Source organism: Eriocheir sinensis, chromosome 50, assembly GCF_024679095.1.
Source record: "Eriocheir sinensis breed Jianghai 21 chromosome 50, ASM2467909v1, whole genome shotgun sequence".
NCBI classification, from domain to species: domain Eukaryota; kingdom Metazoa; phylum Arthropoda; class Malacostraca; order Decapoda; family Varunidae; genus Eriocheir; species Eriocheir sinensis.
The window spans coordinates 6,579,990-6,595,675 of NC_066558.1; the positions used below are offsets into that span (position 1 = coordinate 6,579,990).

A 15,686-nucleotide genomic window follows, 5' to 3' on the forward strand; every position below is an offset into this window, starting at 1 on the left:
GGTTTTATGTATCCAAAAAGGTATTTATTATTGTTTTCTGGTGTAACTGTTTGTTTTTTGTATTTATTGCTGTGAAAAAAAAGTTAAATTGTATGTGATTTATTATGGTTGGACTTGGAACTCGTTATTTATATTATTCTTGGGCTATATATTGAGTTTTACGTATTCAGAAAGTGATTTATTATTTTTTTCTGATATTTCTGTTTAGTCTATGGTATTTATAATCATGAAAAAAATATAAAGTGGTATGCTGTTTTGACTAAGCGAGGGTGATTTGAGGGTATTTCTTATATTTAAACCTATTATTAAACCATTTTACCTCGAAATAATACTCAGAAAGTCATTTATTATTTATTTCTGGTATGGATATTTGGTTTAAGATAGTAATTATTGTGTTATGGGGAATATTAGGGCAAGCGAGGGTGGTTTGAGTCTATTTCTTATATTTAAACCTATTATTAAACCATTTTACCTCGACAGAATATTCAGAAAGTCATTTATTATTTATTTCTGGCATGGATGTTTGGTTTATGATAGTTATTATTGTGTTATGGGGAATATTAGGGTAAGCGAGGGTGCTTTGAGGGAATAATATTATAAACTCATTTCTAAAAACATCTTCCCTGGACAAAATTTAAGAGGAGATTTTTATTACATTATCTAGATCAAATAAATAAATAAAATGACTGATGATATTGACTAAGCGAGGGTGACTGATGTATTTTAAAGTAATTTCTCTCATTTAAGCTCATTATTTAAGCATATCCTCCCTTGGCAGATAAGAAAGGGAGACTTTTTAAATGATCTAAACCCCAAAAACTAAACTATATATAATTAACGAAGTTCGAGTCACCGGCATAAATAAAAAAAGTCAAAACAGACGCCATGCTTTGACAGCTAAACAAACACCCAACAAGTCTACAATATCCCGATTTACTGATTATTCTCCAACTAAAACACTACAGATTAATTACACTGGTCTTAAAAACATAATTAATAATATAAACATGGAGATTTGAGAACAACATAGAGTAAAGCACATTGGATTCATCGGTTTATGACTAAAATCTATCATAACCACGTAGATAACTGCACGAAATCAAACCTCGTTAAATAAAACGTAATTATAGATGGAGTTTATACGCGTGGAATGAAGAAATCTAAGTATATATGGGTTATTAGATCATTGTATTTTGAAGCATTGTCGTACTCACCACATCGCGGCTTCTAACTAAATGCTACCACAACCATATAGATAAAACCACCCAATCAAACATTATCAAAAGAAACTTAAATATCGATACAGTTAATACGAGTAGAAAGCATAAATCCATACTCATAAACCATACCTGATTATCGTACTCACGCGGCGTTATCGTACACTTGTTAAGGCTGGGTCGGACAGTGTTGCCAGATTGTCAGAAATTTCTGGAGATCTTCTGAAATTTTGACATTTTGTCAGAATTTAAGAAATTACTGTAAAATCTTCTGAAATTTGAACGAATTGTCAGAAATTCTCCAGATTTTTTGCAAGTTATTGTCCGGGTGTCCGCCCAAACTTGACCGCCATCGTCTCGTACCTCAAGGTTACCGATGAGACGATAAGACCCAACGATATAATCTAAGGGATAAAAATGTAAATACATCGGCAAACAATATAGGTATACAATTGCTTTTAATATCCCAGTAAAAGAGTTGCATACTTGATAAGTATTACACTGCGTAACTTCTAATTAAAAAGATAATATTTAATTCTTGTAATACATACAATGAAAATCTGAATTGTCGCTCAGCCAGCCATGTAACCGATCAAGAAGGTTGGCCGTATACGCCAAACCTAACGTAATTAGATTGCATTGCACAACATTTCTTTGGTATTTTGATACTCGTTTTTATCCCAGGAAACAGTAGAGAGGTACAAATAATAAGATTCAGACCCGGGCATAATCTATATATTTACCAAAACGAGTATGGAAAAAACAAAGAAATGTTGTGAAAACAATTAGGTTAGGTTTGGTTAGGTTGTTAGGTTTGGTTTGGTTATTTTTTATGTGCCGCAGCACATTGTCAGAATTTTTTTGAAATTTCCAGAAATTTTGGCAACAGATCTCCTGAAATTTTCCCGGGACCATCTGGCAACACTGGGGTCGGACACGTCAGCTGGCCTCTGCGCTCCGGTCCCCCACAACGCCGCCTCCTGCACGCCTTATTTCCTTTATTCCTGCGGCGGCGAGGCACGAAAACCTTCAGGATGGTGAGTGGCAGGGGCGTGGGTCTCTCTATGGCGGCAGGGTGGCGGGGCGGGCTGGCAGGGGCGAGGCAAGGGTCAGGCTGGGAGGTCAACACAGATTATGGTCTTTTATTTATCCTTCTGTCATGGTATTAAGTGTTGAGTGTGTGTGTGTTGTTTAGCGTCCTGTAGGCTTTGTTTTGTGTGGGCGTGGGCGGGCATGGGCGTATGTGAAAGGTTTTGTATGTGGGGACGTGGATGCCGCAAGCCAGTCACACTTTTCTATGGTTTTCCGGGAGGCTTGAATCTGTACTCTAATATTGGCTTGAAGGTCAGTAAAGTATTTGTTTTGTGTGGGCGTGGGTGTTGTGGGCGTGTGTGAATGGGGATGTGGATGCCGCAAGACACACTCACTTTTCTATGGTTTTCCTGGAGGCTTGAATCTGTACTCCATGATAGGCTTGAAGGCTAGTTACATATATATGACAGCAGATGAGTGGTTGGTCAAGTAGGGAACTAGATATCAGCACATCAGTAATACCAATCTTTACTCTAGAATTACACCCTTCACTATATATATGGGTTTCTGGGTTACTAAAATATACATGACAACAGAAGAGTGGTTAGTTAAGTACAGAACATGATACTGACACATTAGTAATAAGTCTCTCCTCAAGAATCACACCCAACACTGGGGGTCTTGCTCTGGCAAACCTAACTTTTTTTCATGATGAGTGTTGTGTTTCTTGGAATGGTGTCATTCCGGGAGTCCAGCCATCTCACTGCAAGGGACACCTTTGTATGTGTGTTATGTGAAGAGTTACACATGGAGCACACTGCTGTATTGCTTTTTGTTGCAAGTCACTTGTTTGTGAGATATTAAGTACTTGAAGTGTGGTCCGGGAGGTGATGCTTCAAAGGATTTATTTCCATTTATTACATTTTGTCAGCGGGGCACACGTCAGGTGTGGTTAGGATAGATTTACTTGTTAACGATAAATATGTGATACGTTTTGAGGAGTGACATTGGTTGTTGTCACTGATGGCCGCTAGTTGATGGGAATTTTACAAAACATTTTTCGTGACGAACTGATGGCGATAATATTATCTGTTAACCCCCCCCCCCTCCATCCCCAGGTACTGCTTGCCGCGGCTGTCTGTACCCGCAGCGGGAAGGCTCTGGTGTCCCGGCAGTTTGTGGAGATGACTAAGTCTCGGATTGAGGGCCTGCTGGCGGCCTTCCCCAAGCTGATGACCAGCGGGCGGCAGCACACCTTCGTGGAGACGGAATCGGTGCGTTACGTGTACCAGCCGCTGGACCGCCTCTACATGCTGCTCATCACCACGCGCGCCTCAAACATCCTCGAGGACCTGGAGACCCTGCGCCTCTTCTCCAGAGTGGTGGGTTGCGCCTGCACCTTGTTATTTGGGTGTTATTCTAGAATTCCTGTCTTATTGCATAGGACATCTTTGTGCTATGTGAATTATTTTGTGCACATACAACATGCTGCCATATTGCTTTCCATCATGTCACTTGTTTGAGAGATATTAATTTCTTAAAAATATGGTCTCAGGGGGGATATATTGAGGAATCTATCTCCATTTATTGCATTTTGGGAGAGGGGCGCAGGCCAGGTATGGTTTGGTTAGATTTCATTAAGTTACATCATGTCAGATTAGGTAAGGTTAGATTTAGTTTGGTTAGATTTAATTTAATATTTCTGGAATTTAATTTTTTTCCTTTGGTTATTGATACGTATTGGCAGTGCTCCAGATTTTTGTGAGATAATTTTTTCTGTTTTCCCTTCCATCGTACAGATCCCCGAGTACTGCCGCAACATGGAGGAGAGTGAGATCCTCGAGAACTCCTTCCACCTTATCTTTGCCTTCGACGAGATCGTGGCGCTGGGCTACCGGGAGTCCGTGAACCTGGCGCAGATCCGCACCTTCGTGGAGATGGACTCGCACGAGGAGAAAGTGTACAGGGCGGTGAGGGAGACCCAGGAGAGGGAAGCGCGCACCAAGATGAAGGTGAGTGAGGGTGAGCTGGTGATGAGATGACGGTTGACGCTTATGTTTCTGATCTATGGATTTAGTTTGTTCGGTAATGTCGCTCTAACCTGGTAGCAGTGGGGATCATGTTTCTTAATGGTCCCTCCAAGCGAGAAAAATGAGAAAAAATCATCACTCACGCCAACCATTTCATAATATGTATCAACGTATTTGTGATCAGTTTATGCATCATCAATTTTGGGGGGTCTTTATCATGGCACAAATTTGGCCCGTCGCTGCTACCAGGTTAAGAGTAAGTTTTGGACTCAGTTGATGTGATGTCATTCTATTTTTCTTTAAGTTTGTAAGTTCTTAAATTTGCAAGTTCTCTCAGTGTTCCGTTAGTCAGCAATGGGGTGTCACTCTAGTTTAAAATCTCTATGTTTTGTAAGTGTTCTGAAGTCAGTAACATATCAGTGGGATGTAAATTAAGTAATGGGGTCACTCTAGTGTTAAATCTAAGTGTTCAGTCACCCAGTTATGTCATTCTTGTTTTAAATCTGTAAGTTCTGTAAGTGTTCTGTCACTAGTAAAGTCATTCTAGTTTTTAATCTAAGTTCTATATGTGTTCAATCCACTAGTAAAGTTATTCTAGTTTTTAATCTAAGTTCTGTAAGGTTTGGTCCACTAGTAAAGTCATTCTAGTTTTAAATCTAAGTTCTGTAAGGTTTGGTCCACTAGTAAAGTCATTCTAGTTTTTAATCTAAGTTCTGTAAGGTTTGGTCCACTAGTAAAGTCATTCTAGTTTTTAATCTAAGTTCTGTAAGGTTTGGTCCACTAGTTAAGTCATTCTAGTTTTTAATATAAGTTCTGTAAGGTTTGGTCCACTAGTTAAGTCATTCTAGTTTTTAATATAAGTTCTGTAAGGTTTGGTCCACTAGTTAAGTCATTCTAGTTTTTAATCTAAGTTCTATATGTGTTTGGTCCACTAGTACAGTCATTCTAGTTTTTAATCTAAGTTCTATATGTGTTTGGTCCACTAGTAAAGTCATTCTAGTTTTTAATCTAAGTTCTATATGTGTTTGGTCCACTAGTACAGTCATTCTAGTTTTTAATCTAAGTTCTATATGTGTTTGGTCCACTAGTTAAGTCATTCTAGTTTTTAATCTAAGTTCTATATGTGTTTGGTCCACTAGTACAGTCATTCTAGTTTTTAATCTAAGTTCTATATGTGTTTGGTCCACTAGTACAGTCATTCTAGTTTTTAATCTAAGTTCTATATGTGTTTGGTCCACTAGTTAAGTCATTCTAGTTTTTAATCTAAGTTCTATATGTGTTTGGTCCACTAGTACAGTCATTCTAGTTTTTAATCTAAGTTCTATATGTGTTTGGTCCACTAGTTAAGTCATTCTAGTTTTTAATCTAAGTTCTATATGTGTTTGGTCCACTAGTTAAGTCATTCTAGTTTTTAATCTAAGTTCTGTAAGGTTTGGTCCACTAGTTAAGTCATTCTAGTTTTTAATCTAAGTTCTATATGTGTTTGGTCCACTAGTTAAGTCATTCTAGTTTTTAATCTAAGTTCTGTAAGGTTTGGTCCACTAGTTAAGTCATTCTAGTTTTTAATATAAGTTCTGTAAGTGTTCAGTCACCAAGTAAAGTCATTCTAGATCTATAAGTGTTCCATCCACCAGCTCATGTGTCCCTCCCTCCCTCCCCCCTTCAGGAGAAAGCCAAGGAGCTGCAGCGGAAGCGTCACGAGGAGATGAAGCGCGGCAACAAGAACAGCGGCTACACGGGCGGCGGTGGCAACAGTGGCGGCTTTGGGGTGTCGGGCGGTTTTGGCGGCAGCACGGGCAGCTTCCCAAGTCCCGCAGAAACCATCCCATCCCCGACACAGGTATGGGGGTGGTTACTGAAGTTTTTGGGGGGGTTTAAGTTTTTTTTTTATACTTTTGTTACTTTGCCAAGACTTCATTCACATTTCTCTCACATGAAGGTATATATCTCGCATGGCCCTTAAGTTTGTGGTGGTTACTTTAGGTTTTGGGGGTTTTAAGTTTTTTTTTTTTATACTTTTGTTACTTTGCCAAGACTTCATTCACATTTCTCTCACATGAAGGTATATATCTTGCACACAAAAGGCATCATGTTTTCAGGTGCTCTGCTGTTTGTCATGCAGGGTAATTATTCAAGGCTTATTGGGAAAAAGTCTTCAGTGCCAAACAGCAGCGAGTAGCAGTCTTTCTTTTATTATTGTTTCCTTTTTTTCGTGCTCTTGAACTGTCTGTAAAAAAAAAAAAAAAAAAAAAAAAAAAATACAGAAACGGCAAAGTGGAGGTGACCCTAAGTTACAATTTTTCTCCTTTTTTCATATCCCTTTCACTTATTTTCTCTTTATAGGCATCTCAGGTGTTTGGGGGTTACTGAAAAGGCAGCTTATAGGGCTGTATTACTAAACATTTCATCACCTAAGTTAATTTATTTGACAAGGCTTTCCTAGGAGTTTGGGGCATTTTCAGGAGTAGTTTTAGGGTCATATTACGAGACATGTCGCAGCCCAAGAACACATAATTGACAAGGCTTTCGTAGAAGTTGTGGGCGTTGCCAGGAGTAGTTTTATGACCCTGGTGGTAGTTTGTACCATGAACCTGCAGAAACACTCATTAGAACCCGACTGACCTCCTCTTTGACATTTAGAAATAATTGATGTGAGAATCAAAAGTGCCTTGTTATACCAACCTTATGACCCTGGTGGTAGTTTGACCCTTCTTCTGTACCCTGAACCTAAAGAAACACTCCTCCCTCTCTACCTGATTCTTCTCTTATGATAATGATAATAACAATGATTTGATCCCTTGCAGGAGACTCGGCCATCCTCCATCAAGCCTTCCGGGTCCAACCGCGCCATGAAGCTGGGCAGCAAGGCCAAGGACGTGGACTCCTTCGTGGACCAGCTCAAGTCCGAGGGCGAGCGCGTGGTGTCTGCCGCCGAGACCATCACCCCGGCCTCCACCATCAACACCCCTGCCGTCGATGTGGAACCGTGAGTCGTGTGTTGGGTGCATGAGCTGAATGTTACTTGTTGGCCGTTATTAATGTTGCTCAGTGGCTGTTCTCTGCGGCAGTGGCACTCAACCCGGCAGCAGCGACAGGCCAAATTTGTGGCTTTACCGTGTAGCAGTGACGGGCCAAATTTGTGGCTTTACCGTGTAGCAGCGACGGGCCAGATTTGTGCCTTGATATAAACCCCCCAAAATAGATGATACATAAACTGATCACAAATGCTTTGATATATATTATGAAATGGTTTGTGTGAGTGATGATTTTTTCTCATTTTTTTCGCTTAGAGGGACCATTAAGAAACATGATCCCCGCTGCTACTGGGTTAAGTGATTCCCAGGCTGACTTAGGTGGGGTCTCAATCCCTGAATTCTTCCTTGTCCTAACCTTCATCAGTGGCCATTTTTGACCCATAAGCTGTAACACCTCTCTGCTGGCCATTCCTCAGGCTGTGACATGATGGAAGCTGGAACGATAAGCTTTGATCGGGAAGACACTGGGAAATGGATTGTTTGAAAATATTGCTTCACTCACTGGGTTAATACCACTTATACAAGGATACACAACACTAAATACATTAACCCAGTAGCAGCGGGGATCACGTTTCCTAATGGTCCCTCGAAGCGAGAAAAATGAGAAAAAATCATCACTCACACAAACCACTTCATAATATATATAAAGCATTTGTGATCAGATTATGCATCGTCTATTTTGGGGGGTTTATATCATGGCACAAATTTGGCCCGTCACTGCTACCGGGTTAAGACCAAGCCATCTCCATGTGAACACTTGTATCAGTACACGGCAGACCTCATCCTCTTTTCCGCTCTTTGCCTCCTGTGTTAGGGCTACACTTCAGACCTTTCATGGCACACTACTTATCTAAATGTGTGTATTTACCTAGTTTTAGTTTCACAGGGCCTGGGCTTTACGCTCTTGTGGTCCCGTCTCTGTATCTATATTTATCCAACTTTTCCTTAAAGCTTTGCACACTCCTCGCCGATACTGCATCATCACTTAGTCTGTTCCAAACCTCTATATTTCTTTGCAGGAAGCTATATTTCTTTATGTCTCTCAAGCATCTTCCCTTCCTCAATTTTCTACTGTCCTCTTGTGTTTCTGGTGGTAATTTCTTCTTTTAGTGGTAACTCCTCATTGTGTGTGTGTTCCAGTGTCCACATAGTGATGGGCGAGGACCTGGTGGTGCATGCTGGGCGTGACGGCGGCCTCAAGACCATGGAGGTGCAGGGCATCCTCAAACTCCGCATCTCAGACTCCGACTACGGCTTCATCAAGGTCCAGGTGAGTGGCGGGCCGGCGCGAGGCACTGCGACCATTACTGTGTTAGCGGCTGATGGTTCGTGTTATGACTAAAGCCCAGAACTTATATTATGTCCACCCTTTACCCCTGCCCCACTTCATATGGTAATGCTGTTGGTAGTAATCTTCTCTGCTTCTTTTGACCTGTAACGCTTTGTATCGCTTCTTAGGTCCTCCTCCTCTCGTTCCTCTTTCCTTCTTATTTGCACACTCCTTCATATCAACAACATATACTTTACTCATATTTCAAGAGGGGCATTATAGGTGTTTCTCTGGCCTTTGATTGTTAGCACATATAAGCCATTAACCCATCACACAACACACCATTGCTTCACACATTCACACCTGTCTCCTTCTCCCTCTTAGGTGGACAACACAACCCCATCTCACACCACACCATTGATACACACTCTTCACACTCACTCACTCCCGTCTCCTCTTTCTCAGGTGGACAACACAACCCCATCTCACACCACACCATTGGTACACACGCTTCACACATTCACACCTGTCTCCTCTCTCTCAGGTGGACAGCACAACCCCATCTCACACCACACCATTGATACACACTCTTCACACTCACTCACTCCCGTCTCCAATCTCTCAGGTGGACAGCACAACCCCACGTCACACATTCACACCTGTCTCCTTCTCCCTCTCAGGTGGACAACACAGAGACCAGACCCGTGCAGCTCCAGACACACCCCAACGTGGACCGCGAGCTGTGGCGTTCGTGCGGCCAGATCGGAATGAAGATGTCCAACAAGCCTTTCCCTCACAACACGGACGTCGGCGTGTTAAAGTGGCGCTTCCAGACCAACGACGAGAAGCACGTGCCGCTCTCCAGTGAGTTGGCGTGTGTTTACCTAGTTGTATATGGGGTCTGGGCTATACTCGTCTGGTTCCGTCTCCTTATCTCTAGTTGTCCTGCCCACTCTTTGCCATCACAGCATCTTCCCTTGTGTGTGTGTGTTGAGGTGATGTACTGTTAGAGAGAATGTTAGAGGTTACTCCCATGCTTTACCATTAACTATATCTTAAGGGGCTATTACACTGGGCAAATTTTCTGTGTATCTCATTTGTTTCTTGTTATTGCTGCTGTCGATGATGGTGAGTAATACCGTCGTCCTTTGGTGAAATCTACCGTAGCTTTGGGAGATCGTGGACACGTCAGAAAACCGCGGAAATGAGAACCACGCCAGCGGAAATCGTGGTTTGATTGAAGATCCACGGAAAATTTGCCCAGTGTAATAGCCCCTTTAGATGCAAAATTTCTCTCTTTCTTCCCCCAGCCAAGCCAAAACTATGCCTCTCTTCGGACCACATATTTCTATTTAGTTTCACAGGGGCAGTACTTAGCAGGCTTTATTTTGTGTGTGTGCATGTGTGTGTGTTTGCCCTTGAGTTGCTTCCTTTACTGTAAAAAAAGAAAAGAAAATAGCATAGTAACAAAAGTCGCACATTACATATCTGCATCTCTCTCTCCCCTTTCATCCAGTCAATTCTCTCCCTTCTAGTCTGTTTTCTCTGTTTCTATCACCCAGACAGTTATGTTTCTCTCCCCCTTCAACCAGTCAACTGTCCTTCTCTCCCCGTCACCCAGTCAATTCTCTCTCCCCTAGTCAGTTTTCTCTCTGTTGCTATCACCCAGCCAGTTATCTTTCTCTTCCCCCTCACCCAGTCAACTCTCCCTCTCTCCCCATCACCCAATCAATTCTCTCTCTCTCTCTCTCCCCCATCAGCCAGTCACTTCTCACTCTGTACTCCTTCACCCAGTCCATTCTCTCTCTCCCTTCACCCAGTCAGTTCTCTCTCTCTCCCCATCACCCAGTCAACTGCTGGCCTCAGGAGAACGGTGCCGGGAGCTGCGACGTCAACATAGAGTACAACCTGGAGAACCTCAACCTTGAGCTGAGCGAGGTCATCATCACCATCCCGCTGGCCCCCGGAGCACCGCCACCCGTCATCAATGAGTGCGAGGGGGAGCACGAGTACAACCGCGCCCACTGTGCCCTCGTGTGGCGCATCCCCGTCATCGACAAGACCGCCCCCACTGCTGCCATGGACTTCACGGCGCGTGGTGTGCCCGACAACTTCTTCCCCGTCCGCGTCAGCTTCAACTCCACCCGAACGTTTTGTGATATCAAGGTGGGTTGGGGGGTGTTATGGGGTAGGGAGGGGAGGGGGTTGAGATTGATTGGTGTGTGTTTTTTTGATTTTCTTTATGTTCCGCTATACTTTTTTTTCTTTCACTTTTGTTCCTCGTTTTTCTCCTCCTCTTTCTTTCAATTTGTTCTTCTTTCCTTCTCTCATTCTTTCACCTTTTTCTCCTCTTCTTTCTTTTAATTTGTTCTTCTTTCCTTCTCTTATTCTTTCACCTTTTGTTCATCTTTCCTTCTCCTCTTATTCTTTCCTTTCTTGTGCCTTTTGTTCCTCCTTCTCTTCTTATTTCCTTTCATTTGCTTTTCTCTCCTCTCTTCTTTGCTTCTTGTTCCTCCTCCCCTCTCCTCTCTCTTCCTCTTCTTTCTTCACTATTCCTTTCTCTCTTCTTCCTTCTCTTCTTATTTCCTTTCATTTGCTTTTCTCTCCTCTACTCTCTGCTTCTTGTTCCTCTCCTCTCTCTTCCTCATCTTACCTCTCTGTTCTTCCTCCTCCCCTCTCTTTATTCTTCACTCCTTTCTCCTCTCTGTTTTCCATCTCTTCTTTCCTCTCCACTCATACAACGACAACAATAATAAATAATGTGTGTGTGTTGCAGGTGCTGGGCGTGGTGAGCACCTCGGACGGCGCCCCGATCACCTTCTCCCTCGAAACACAGATGAAGACCACTGTGTACGAGATCGACTAGGCCCCCAGAGCTTCCTTGCCGGCGCACAACTGTTAGAGGACTTGAGTTTGCCAGCCAGTCAGTGGGTTACATCTGCTTCAGTTAGTTTCCGAGGGACGGGGCGAGAGCACGGCCTTTCGGATGCTCGTCTCTCGTAGCGGCGACTTCACCAGGCAGCCGAGAGAGTTCGCTGCTCATAACAGACTAATTAATGTAAAAGAGATATTTACTTTTTTTTTTTTTTTTGCCTTGAGGAATTGCGCTGTTTAACATTCCTTGATTCGTTGATGAGGGGATTATTTTAGTACCGATCGTTGTGGCGTGGTCCAGCCCAGGGTGGCGACTTGTTCTATTGTCAAACCATTTCAAATAGTCCGAGTTGGTGTTCAGTTCCGTGGGTCCCCCCCTCCCCTCTGCTTTGCCACACAGCCCTAACACCTATTTCCCCCTCCCATGTGTTAGCTATAGAGTCCTCTCATTTGCTCTAACACACAGCCCTAACACCTATTTTTCCCTCCCATATGTTAACTATAGAGTCCTCTCCTGCTCTAACACCTATTTTTCCCTCCCATGTGTTAGCTATAGATAACATACGAGAGGAAGGGACAGGTGTTGGGATTGTGTAGCAGAGGGGAGGAAAGGACCTGTAGAATCCAACACCCAAATGGACTATATGAAATGGTTTGCCTCTAGGTTAGTTCTGTACCTAACGTGTTTGTTGCCACCAGAACAAAGGAAGGCAGCAAAGGGTCAACACCACAGGCACATCCTTTAGTTGATAGTGTTCCCTTAGGATGCCAAACTCTGAAGACTTCTTCCTCTCAGCGACTTCAATCGTTCAATCAGTTTTTATGCGACACTTCAGTTTTTTTTAGATGTCGTATAAGTATTTATTGAATTACGTGGCTGGTTTGGGGGTTTTATTTCCATTTTTGAGACGGAATTTAGAGTTAAGTCGGCACATTACAAACTGGGTCATAAAATTATAAAAAAAAAAAAATCAACAAAACCAGTTAACCACACCTTGAAAAACGGGTTAAAAGAGATGAGTCAGCCATGTAATTCTTAAAGACTACTACGGCGTTTAAGAAGTCAGGCATTTTTCTTTAGCACTCATAAATTATTCTCATTATTTGGGTTCGTGAGATGCGTTTACTTTTCCTGTCAGATGTTTACTACTTGTTCCTCCTTCCCTCTCCTCTTTTTTACCTCTGTTCCTCCTTCCCTCTCTCTCTTCCTCTTTTACCTCTCTGTTCCTCCTCCCCTCTCTTCTTCACTTTTCCTTTCTCCTCTCTTCTCTTCCACCTCTTCTTTCCCTTCCACTCACGTCAACAATAATAATAACGTGCGTCCGTTCTCTCACCTGGAAGCGGCTTAGTTAAAACCCCTATTCAGGTAAATTAGTCTTGTTAAAACTTATCATTACAGGCCAATTTTTATGCCTTAACTTTACCTTTGTATTTTAAGACGTGAAAGTTGTCAGCGTGAAGGATCATACACTTCTAGAACTACCTGTGGACTTGAATTACCTTAAGCCAATTGTTAGAGAGTTAACTGATTCTTTTGTTTCTGTCATTAAGGTTTTATATCATTCTTTTCTTCACTCATTTTTCATTACTGTGGATTTTTCTTTTCTTCTAATCATCACAGTATTATCATTCTTTCCTTTTCTTCATCATTCATTTTCGTGGATTCTTCTTTTGTTCTCATTGTCAAGCTTCCAACATATTTTCCTTTTCTTTTAATTCTCTAACCATGAACTTTCCCTCCATACATATCACTATCATCCCCACAGTATCTATCCCTTTCCCTCCCTTGAAGTGTCTGGGTGAGCGATTTGGGCAGCGGTATGTCATCATCAGAGCACACTTTCTGTTTTCTGTGCTGGCAATAGTGCTGGTAGGCTGTCTTGAGGGGCCTCCTGGACAACCCCATCCTGTTAGTGGTGCAGGCGGATTTTTTTTTATAGTGGCTGGCGTGATGTTTGACGCTTGCTGACCGTCGCCAACACAACACAAACTCATGAACAGACCCAAGCATCCTATTTACGTGCCCTTCACCAGTTCCCATGAAAGGAAGACTGAGGTTAAGGGTCGTTCACCGGGAATGGCAACAGTGCAATAAGCGGTCGTGGTTTGTGTTGAAGTATTGGCATGATATCACTCTTCAGCCCTTTGCCACACACTAACGGGGTCTGTGTTTCCTTGACTTGGGGTAAAGGTTATGGTTTGCTTCAAGGACGAGCGTTACCATATTACCGTAATCAGAACAATCCATTTTTCATTTTCAGCCCCTAAACTATCGTACACCAGTAATGATATTCAAAGTTATCGTTAAAACCGCTGACTAATGATGTGTTTTTGCGATAGCCACGGGTCAGGAATCGGAAAATACAATGTGCTGAGAATGATGATATGGTAACGCTCTCAAGGACTTGGAATGAACAAAATGAGAAAAGTATCAACAACACCTCCAAGAAACCTAGTGTTGGTGTGTCAGGCCATGAAGCTGTACTCTGCTGCCTTGCTCTTGCTACCACTGTTGTATATTGGCAGCAAAACTCTATAATATACATCCTTGAGCAGTGTGGAGAGAGCATTTTAGTCTATGTATCATTTTGCCGAATACACAGGAGGCGTTACTACATCATGTACTGACCATAACACTTTGCTGGCACACTCTGTCTATATCTTAGCATCCAAACCCTTACCAGGCAGCAGACTCAGACACTGGGTAATCCAAAGTAGTTCGTCGGTATATCTACAGATGAATAATGTCAAAAATCGCATCTTCCATTGGGTGATTCATATGGTTGGGTAAATATGTGACCAAAACATAGCTGGAGGAGTGCCCTTCTTCCCTTCATCGCCTCTTGTAATACCTGGATACATGCAGAGCAACAATAAGGAAAATAACTGTGGGTCTCATTTCTCATGTGAACTTCACCTCACACACACACACACACAGTTCCTTCACGCATCACAAGTGGCCTCGCTCCTTGTTCTGTCAGCATGGCGAGGGTTCGTGAGACTCAAATGTATGGGCGAGCGTGAGGTCCACATTCTAAATCGTATCGGGCTCCCACTACGACTGTTAACAAGGCCACAGAGAAGATTAATGAGGTTTTCATATGTTGTTTTACCATTCATAGTGCACAGGCCGTGTAAAACAATCACCAGGGTCACCAAACAATCCATGAAAACCCCAGCGACTTCTCCGAGAGGCTTTTCAAACATGGAGATGAGGTGCTGATATGTTTAAAAGTGTGGACTTAAGCCTTGGGTGGTTGCTTGGATGGGAGTGACTTTCTGTTCTGCCGTAGCTGACAATACTGCCATGACACCCCTGCTACACTCTTTTCCTTGGCTTCGGGAACATGTGGGTTGTGCCATCGTCAGTCCATTAACTTAGTTCTTATTTATGTGTGTGTATGCTATCAAAAAGAAACCTTGTTCATTTGAGAAAGGTTTGGATCCCATCTGACTTGTTAGGACCAAGAGGACGAGCTAGTTTCCGTTTTTCACTGCAATCTCTGGAGACCTGTACTGTTATAGGGTGACAAGTGTATATAAGTGAAGTGAATTTGTTAGTGAGGTTTATATTTTATATGCAACAAGGCTCTCCATATTATGTAAGGGTGTTGCATATCCAAGTATTGTTTTCAACATATATTCCCCAATAAAGAAGTAAAGTTAACTGTCTTGTTAACTGGAGATGTGTGACCCAATGCTGAGCTCCATCTTGCAAATCCAGCACCAAGATTCTGTTTCAAAACCCGAGGCTCAAGAAGCTGGGATCATGGAAGATATGCAAATATACACTCCATGGCTCAGTCCTGGTCTGGTGAAGGAGCTCCCATGGGCCAGCACAGGTAAGGACGCAATGATGAGTCAGAGCAAGGTGAAGGGTGGAGGGCAGTGAGTCCCGACTTCTCCAAGGTCTGAGAACTCTCAGGGTGAGGAAGACAACCATGGCTGTCTGCTGTTAGGAGTATTGGATTTTCATAGTCAATTCAACATATAAAAAATGATATATAAAAACAAAGACATCAGCCAGTAATCAACTTTCAACCTTCTAATCAACAATGCTAATGGTAAGGAACAATAAATCAAATTGGTGCTCTCTTCAAACAGCAGACAGGGACACTATTCTAATTTCTTTCACTGGAGCAGTGCTTAGCTTGTTAGTTTTCATTCTTGAGCTGCTTCCTTAGCTTCAAAAACAAGGTACTGATAACTCAGAGATAAAACACTTGGC

General features: G+C 42.5%; 1 protein-coding gene across 1 annotated transcript; it reads left to right on the forward strand.

Annotated features, from left to right (window-relative positions):
* The first annotated feature begins 2,149 nt into the window (after window positions 1-2,149).
* Window positions 2,150-15,125, forward strand: LOC126982338 (coatomer subunit delta-like). Its single transcript, XM_050834348.1, has 9 exons — window positions 2,150-2,254; window positions 3,368-3,631; window positions 4,049-4,261; window positions 5,946-6,119; window positions 7,084-7,265; window positions 8,455-8,584; window positions 9,265-9,448; window positions 10,434-10,750; window positions 11,361-15,125. The coding sequence occupies exons 1-9, from the start codon at window positions 2,252-2,254 to the stop codon at window positions 11,448-11,450; spliced, it is 1,557 nt and encodes a 518-aa protein (XP_050690305.1). The 5' UTR covers window positions 2,150-2,251; the 3' UTR covers window positions 11,451-15,125.
* The last annotated feature ends 561 nt before the right edge of the window (window positions 15,126-15,686 follow it).

What these genes read in the sequence shown, in the direction of transcription:
- LOC126982338 (XM_050834348.1), top strand. An exon ending in ACGGCTTCATCAAGGTCCAG is followed by an intron (nt 8,585 to 9,264) that starts GTGAGTGGCGGG and finishes TCTCCCTCTCAG; the next exon opens with GTGGACAACACAGAGACCAG. An exon ending in GAAGCACGTGCCGCTCTCCA is followed by an intron (nt 9,449 to 10,433) that starts GTGAGTTGGCGT and finishes CCCATCACCCAG; the next exon opens with TCAACTGCTGGCCTCAGGAG.